The 7,419-nt window shown below is 37.7% G+C and overlaps 1 protein-coding gene across 2 annotated transcripts; it reads left to right on the top strand.

Annotated features, from left to right (window-relative positions):
* Positions 1–249: 249 nt before the first annotated feature.
* Positions 250–7,391, top strand: LOC135075173 (uncharacterized). Of its 2 annotated transcripts, XM_063969531.1 has the most exons (17): positions 250–588; positions 806–1,032; positions 1,115–1,177; positions 1,287–1,501; positions 1,874–2,153; positions 2,232–2,356; positions 2,424–2,750; positions 2,986–3,125; positions 3,222–3,270; positions 3,350–3,442; positions 3,518–3,556; positions 3,649–3,693; positions 3,886–4,038; positions 6,273–6,464; positions 6,634–7,010; positions 7,109–7,170; positions 7,251–7,391. In XM_063969531.1, exons 1-17 carry the CDS (start codon positions 303–305, stop codon positions 7,284–7,286), a joined length of 2,709 nt encoding a protein of 902 aa, XP_063825601.1. In that variant the 5' UTR covers positions 250–302; the 3' UTR covers positions 7,287–7,391. The 2 variants fall into 2 exon arrangements, with proteins under 2 accessions (XP_063825601.1, XP_063825602.1); XM_063969532.1 differs by lacking the exon at positions 7,109–7,170.
* The last annotated feature ends 28 nt before the right edge of the window (positions 7,392–7,419 follow it).

The following is a 7,419-nucleotide window of genomic DNA, read 5'->3' as shown; positions in this document are numbered from 1 at the left end:
ATGTCATTTGTGCGTATCGATAGTTCTACTACAGTCGATAATGTTTACAGCACTATTAAGAGCTGACGTAAATTTACCACAGATTAATTTACTGTCAGTCTGACAGTGACACTTAACTTTTTTAATGTCCCGGTGCGAAATAAACATTTACAGGAATTTAATCTAAAATATTCTCTTAAAAATAAAACTGTGTATGGAAGTTAATAGACTTTGAATTAAAAAAAAAATACTTGATGGAAACGTGACATTTTAATTTACACAATGTCAATCAGCAAATAGGGAAGAACAAACATTTTTATATAATGTCTAGTTTATTTAATTTAAAACCTCCTCTTCAATCAAAACCACTATCGAGACACCCTTGGGCAAACACTATAAAAGATATTCTTTCACATAGGATTAAGCATGCCCACAACTCTGCAAGAAATCCGAAGTATCCAAAGCTAAAAGAAAGGGTTCCAGATGCAGAGAGAATTCAATTCACCGTGATAGGTGATAGAGTAACTAAAGAATTTATCTATTGCGTGAACCTGGTCAAAGGTTTACACAAGTACAGATGGAAAAAGTTTGATGTCCCAGCTATTAGAGGTACACAAGTTTCAATTCAAAGTTTAGGCTGTGGTTTAAGCGACATTAGGCATACCTAGACCTATATGAATCTTTTCGCTGTAGCAAGTCTAGCTAGGCCCCCAATCTGGAGACCGGAACGAACCGGAAAGTATGACTAGATTTGATGATCAGAGACTAGGAAGGAATCGAACCCAGTACTTTACCACTTTTGAATGTGTTTTGTTGGTGTTTCTAGGTGTAAACACTGTAGAATGGGAAGACGTATGGAGAAGTTTAAAACTCCAACATGGAGGACTAGCTCACTGCCTAAAATCGAGGGTAGCAGTTCTTATTGGCGACAAATTCCTTGGTGGTGAGGAGGAACTGAAGGAGTTGATCGAGTCTAAATACATTTATCACTTGATTCTCGATTATTGTAGTGAAGCTGTAGCAAACTTTGCCAGTTACATACGGTGCTCTGGGGTGAGTGATTTGCAAGGTCAAGTCCGTTATGTTTAAAAATTCGTTCAATGATCAGCTATTTATTTATGCTTTGCGTTTGCAGAGATCGTGTGCTTATATGCACATAGCGATAAATGAAGAACACATTGGGACGTTAGTGTTTATGGTAAGAACAAAAAATATAACCTTGCAGTGGCGCCCAACGTGGAGCAAGTCTAGCAAAAGTCCTGCTTGTAAACAATCCAAAGTCACATCCAGCCATTCCTTTATTCTAGCTATATTCGGATATAGTGCCATACACCAGCGAGAATTTTCTTCGTCTCTGCAAAGATACCAGGGGCGGGTACAGCGGCACACCCATACACCGCATCGTGAAAGACGGGTGGATCCAAGGCGGTGGGTTTAACTTGAAGAACACCGATCTTGAGTGCGAGAACTTCATCGTACCGCATGATAGACGTGGAGTACTCTGCATGGCTAATGATGGAAGGTGACCAACTATAATTTTCATTGTTCTAACTAAAATGTCAATTTACTCTAGCTGATTCTTACTTTATGATGGTTGCTTGCTATCCGTTGTGCCTGTTACATAGACAAAATTTTAATAACATTGTTGATGGCTAAAATCAACCAACATGGTCACTTCAACGCTAGGCTCTGTGCGCCGATGCAATGACATTAACTCTAGCAGCATCGCTTTTTGTCTCTTTTGTGGCTAATGTGTTGGGGCATTAGACCCGACTGCTTTTCGTGACGCTTTACTTGTGTTTTGGGGACATTATGCTCCACTAAGTCCGAAGTTATGATAACGAAGTCATCTAAATGTATGTATGCTTTACCTTCCACATAAAATTAATTTCAGACATATGGACTGCTCAACACAATTCTTCGTTATTTTACAACCGGCGCCATGGATGGCCTACAGATACGTGGCGTTCGGCCAACTTATTGAGGGAGATGAAACTCTAAAAAAGATTGAAGCCGTGCCCACCTGGTACGAATCCCCAAAGGAGGAAATCATAATTTACAAAGCTGGCATCTTTAACATGGAATGCCAGGATATCATGATAAATAAAGGCGCAAATGAATACATCGATGGACACATTGAAGACTTAAATGCACTGGGTGAACTACTTATAGAGGTCAATACCTGAAAATCCTTAGTGTCATTTTCCTACATAGATCTTAACTCTATTTAGCCATGATGTTTTTTGTTCTAGAATCTTATAGAAAGAGTTTACCTGGAAATTGAATTGAAAATGGTTGAACGTCTCACAAAAGAACTTTTGGGTGAAGGGGAGGAGGAGAAAGAGGGTGAAGCAGGAAATTTAAGAGCCACAAAACGGTACACTATTGTATTAACCTCTATATCGTTAAGAAATTAATTCATTAATGCTGTAATATTTTCATAGGTTCATGCGCAAAAAGGAAGAAATCGAAAAACAACTTCAAAGTCAGGCCAAGATGCCAAGTCAAGTGAAGACTCAACAGAGCCAAATTAGGGGCCAACCTGCTCAAAGCGCTAAGAGCATGCAGAGTCAATCCATGAAAAGTCAGGTGATGAGTGATGAGAACAACGAGTTTGACGTGGAGGAATACGAGCCTGAAGAAACGACTTACAAGCACCTGTCGATAGCAGCCACTCTCAGCCTGATAGTCAAACCGCAAAGGCCTTTTTACATCCCGTTGACCGATGTACCGTATCCCGGCGACGTTGATTCTACTTATGATTTGAAAAAGTTAGTAAATGAATTAGTTAGTATAAGATTATAATATGTATACTGATGAGATTCTTGAGATCTGATCTAAAGGCGCATAGGCGTGGTAAATCATCTTGAATGCAGTAGGTCACAGGTTCGATTCCTGGGTCGGGTCAATCAATTAAAAATCTAGTCTCGAAGTTCCTTGTTTTGAAAATGACAACAATTTGGTGCTAGTATCGGTTAATTCACACATACACGGTATATTTTACAGATTCCTACAAGGTCACTATTGTCTGGAAAGCGATTTAGTTACGGATGCTGCCATAAAGACACCCACACAAATGAAGATTTCGTTCCCGTCCGAAATATTATTCGACTTCCAATTTGATAATGAGAGTGAATCGGAGTCATGTAAGATATTTTCCTCTATTTCATGTGCCTCATGTACTTAATCTGTCAAAATTAAAAGATTACACAAAAATTAATTTAATTTAATCAACTTTTCAGCACAATCCTTAGAGTCGGACGACGAGAAAGAAATAAGACAGTATCTAAAGTATGTTATTTCCTATTTTTTCTATGGTTTTCCTTCAATACGTAAAGTAATAAATAAAGCACTGTTTTTTTTATACCAGGAACAACGTAGACCGAGTGAGCTTTGCGGGTGGAGTGATTAAAACGATAGCAAGAGGAGCTGGAAAGTTGAACTTGTTCGAAAACGCTAGAAAGTAAACATTTACTTATTTATATTATTATTTTATTACCTTTTTTGTGGAAAATTAGACATACGTTTTGTCTTACAGGTCGGAACTAATAACTGATGATGAGTTGAGGCGACTCAGGTAAATATTCCCAGTGCTGCTGTACTAGGTAGATAGATTAACGAGGAATAAACAAAATCTCTTATAAAAAAAAATCTAATTTTGTCTTCCAGATTAGCGTCTATAGATTATAGACAAAGAGAAGCTTCACACGACAAGTAAGTCAGCCCCTATCAATAGCGATTAGAAATTATGCCTAACTACAACGCATCGATGCAGCATGCAGTTGACGAGAAACATCTAATCGAATCTAATTAAAGCGTTACTTCCTTTACTTTTTTATGAATTCTCGCGTATTGTAGGCACCTATTTTTCACTTTTTATTTTGCATTTTATTTGTTTTTTTTTAGAAAAGTTTCTATTAGTATACCATTTGCCGATAAAGAAGTACACACAAAGATTAAAAGAAGACAGACTGGATTCGTTCGCCCAGAAGATCTAGAGAAAATACATATTTTCAAAACTGAACAGGGCATGGAAGAGGAAGATATTGACACGCCTCGGTCAGTAAACAAATGAATAAAATCGCCGATTTCAGCTAATAGTCCAGTCAAATTAGACATGAACCCTGCAATAATTCGCATACAGCTGAAAATTGGTACGAATGTTCGGAGCACCATTATGAATTAACTGTGAAAAGTCCCCATCGATCCGACGTGTGCTAAAAAAAATTCAAGGTCAAACTTAAAAAATACGGGTTTTTGAGATTTTCAGCCAAACGGTAAGTTTTATCACAAAAATATGTATGACAAGGTTTAAGACCATACAATTATCTATCAAAATTGTCTATACACTTTCTCCTAAGAGTCAGCGTTTCTGAGATACGATGATCCGAAGAGTCAAAAAAGTGTTTTCTTCATAACGGTCTTACACATAAATCCAATGTGATATCGCCTCGTGCCTCGACTCAGCATTGTATCATGATGTGTTGTCGACGTCGAATATAAAATGATCAACCTCAATGTCGTCTGTCATCTTTAATTATCGAAAAATGGGTGCAACTTTGACGAAGGACTGCACCGTGAGTTTCTAAGATACGAAGTTTTCGTGTCTATTATGTTTAAGAGCTCTTATATGCACACGTCACTACTTTACTTGTAACTCTATGGTCACTCTTTTAGCCCGACCAAGTTAGACAGTCCAGGTTATAATAATTCCCATAGAGCTGAAAATTTGTGTGAATGTTAAGAACACCATCCTAAATGAAATGTCAAAAGTCCCCGACAATCCGTCATTTAAAAAAAAAGTTCTCGTAGTCCCAAGTTTTTTGCATTTTTTGGCCAAGTAGTAAATTTATCATAAAAATAGATAAGAAATAATAGTAGATCATAAAATTATCTATCAAAATTGTCTTTGCCCCTTTTTCCTAAGAGTCACCGATTATGAGGTAGAACGATTCAAAAAGTGAGTTTTGATGTTCTCGTTATATGCACATGTTTCCACAACACCTATGAGGGTTATTTGGCGAATTTTTTTTACCAGGTTTTCCCATTAGGCTTTTTTAAGATGTATTTGTTATCCTGTTCAATTCAAAACTATTTTAATAGAGTTGAAGTTGTGGACTTTTGGAGTTGTTAACAGAATGCGAATTCTCCAACTTTTTGCATCGTTACCACATAAACGGTGACTCTTAGGAAAAAGGGGCAAAGACAATTTTAATAGATTATTTTATGATCTACTACTATTTCTTATCATTTCTTATGATAAGTTTACTGTTTGGCGGAAAAATGCAAAAAACTTGGACTTCGTAATTTTTTTTTTCAAACGGATCGCTGGGGACTTTTGACATTTCATTAAGGATGGTGTTCTCAACAATCACACAAATTTTCAGCTCTATGCGAATTATAATAACCTGGATTTTCTGACTTGACCGGGCTAAAAGAGTGACCATAGAGTTACAAGTAGAGTAGTGACGTGTGCATATAAGAGCTCTTAAACATAATAGACACGAAAACTTCGTATCTAAGAAACTCACGGTGCAGTCCTTCGTCTAAGTTGCAAACATTTTTCGACAATTAAAGATGACAAATGACATTGAGGTTAATCATTTTATATTCGACGTCGACAACACATCATGATACAATGCTGAGTCGTGGCACGAGGCGATATCACATTGGATTTATGTGTAAAACCGTTATGAAGAAAACACTTTTTTGACTCTTCGGATCATCGAATCTCAGAAACGCTGACTCTTAGGAGAAAGTGTATAGACAATTTTGATAGATAATTGTATGGTCTTAAACCTTGTCATACATATTTTTGTGATAAAACTAAAATCTCAAAAACCCGATTTTTTTAAGTTTGACCTTGGATTTTTTTTTTAGCACACGTCGGATCGATGGGGACTTTTCACAGTTAATTCATAATGGTGCTCCGAACATTCGTACCAATTTTCAGCTGTATGCGAATTATTGCAGGGTTCATGTCTAATTTGACTGGACTATAAGCTAAAGTTATCACCCGTTACATCGCATTTCCATAATAGGACATTTAGCATACTGCTGAAAATAGATCCACGACCTACGAGATCAATCTGACGTCACTATTTCAATCAATCAGCCCCCCTTGATTGTGCCTTAGACAAAATGCCATATGTGACAATTTTTATGTCGAAAGATGGACGAAAAGCCTTATTTTTTTGTATGCAGTTTCAGCGGATTCGATGTTCGATTCGATCAAAAAGTGCCACTTGTGTAGACCCACTGTATGTGTAACTACGATCCTATTTTTTGTACAGTAAAGTCCGAATCGCGCCATCAGCCATGGCCACCACGGCACCCCCGCGCCCGCTGCGACGTCCTACGGGCTTCGTGCGTCCCACCGACATCATCGACTCCGACACCGACATGGTTCGGCAGTCGGTGCTGCAGCGGTTGTACGATGACGTCACTTATGACGACGACCAGGGACCAACGTTGAAGGATTACAAGTACGTGTTTGTGTATTTGTTGAAGTTTCACAGTAAAGTACCACCACAACTATCACGCGCCTACTGCGACGACCCACGGACTTCGTTCGCTTCACCAACATCAGTTAATCGACGCTGTAGCGCTATGAGCTCTAAAAGCAAAACAAATTAATCATAAACTTTGTTTCAGACCATTCTCGGAGACACACCAGAAGAGCATTCTTCTAACTTTCTCACCCAATTCTCGAATAAGAAGTGAAGAAGACACGCGAGATAAGTACTTGCGCCACTCCATCCAAGTTGATCGAGACGAGGTGTCTTACGAACAAGTGCTCAACCTCCAACACGGCAAGAAAGTCGCGAGGAAAATCTCGTCTGACTACGTCAAAACTATAGACCAGATAGAACACAAAACTGAGGTCTCCTTGCGGAGCATAGAGTTCGCCAAATCCAGACCAGCGTTGTCTGTGGCTGAATACCAACTCAAAAACCAAAAATACCAAGAGGAATTGAGAATGTCGAAAGTGATTTCAAAATTGCAAATGAAAAGCACCACATCACACACCGGTAAGAAGGCGAAAAAACGATAAAAGCCTATCTGGTGTTTAGGATAATAAGCTAGATGTCTAAGCTATCGTATAATATTAATTTGTTTTTTTATGCAGGAAAGAAAAAACATACAGGTCTTAGACTGCCCGGTGATACGCCACTTTATTCATTTTGCGACGTATGTTGGTTTGATAGTCCATGTTTCTTTGAATTTCTATTCGTAGGTATCTTTGTTTCACTCAAAATTTTAATTTCCAGGGACTTGATTTGTCTCACATCCAAATGATGAAATAAAATGAAGAATTTTTAGAGTAAAATTTTGATTTTTCTAAATTTTAACATACCTACAATTTGTAATTCTGATATATTTTTCTTAATAAATTTTAATCCTTATCAATATTGTCAATTTTAATTTATATTTTATAAA

Source organism: Ostrinia nubilalis, chromosome 10 (genome assembly GCF_963855985.1).
Source record: "Ostrinia nubilalis chromosome 10, ilOstNubi1.1, whole genome shotgun sequence".
Taxonomy (NCBI): Eukaryota; Metazoa; Arthropoda; class Insecta; order Lepidoptera; family Crambidae; genus Ostrinia; species Ostrinia nubilalis.
Note: the sequence above shows the minus strand (reverse complement) of the source record. Positions and strands in the feature narration are given on the sequence as shown.

What these genes read in the sequence shown, in the direction of transcription:
- LOC135075173 (XM_063969531.1), top strand. Translation starts at nt 303, where the DNA reads ATGTCTAGTTTATTTAATTTAAAACCTCCTCTTCAATCAAAACCACTA. An exon ending in TGGGTGAACTACTTATAGAG is followed by an intron (nt 2,154 to 2,231) that starts GTCAATACCTGA and finishes TTTTTGTTCTAG; the next exon opens with AATCTTATAGAAAGAGTTTA. An exon ending in GATGAGTTGAGGCGACTCAG is followed by an intron (nt 3,557 to 3,648) that starts GTAAATATTCCC and finishes TTTGTCTTCCAG; the next exon opens with ATTAGCGTCTATAGATTATA.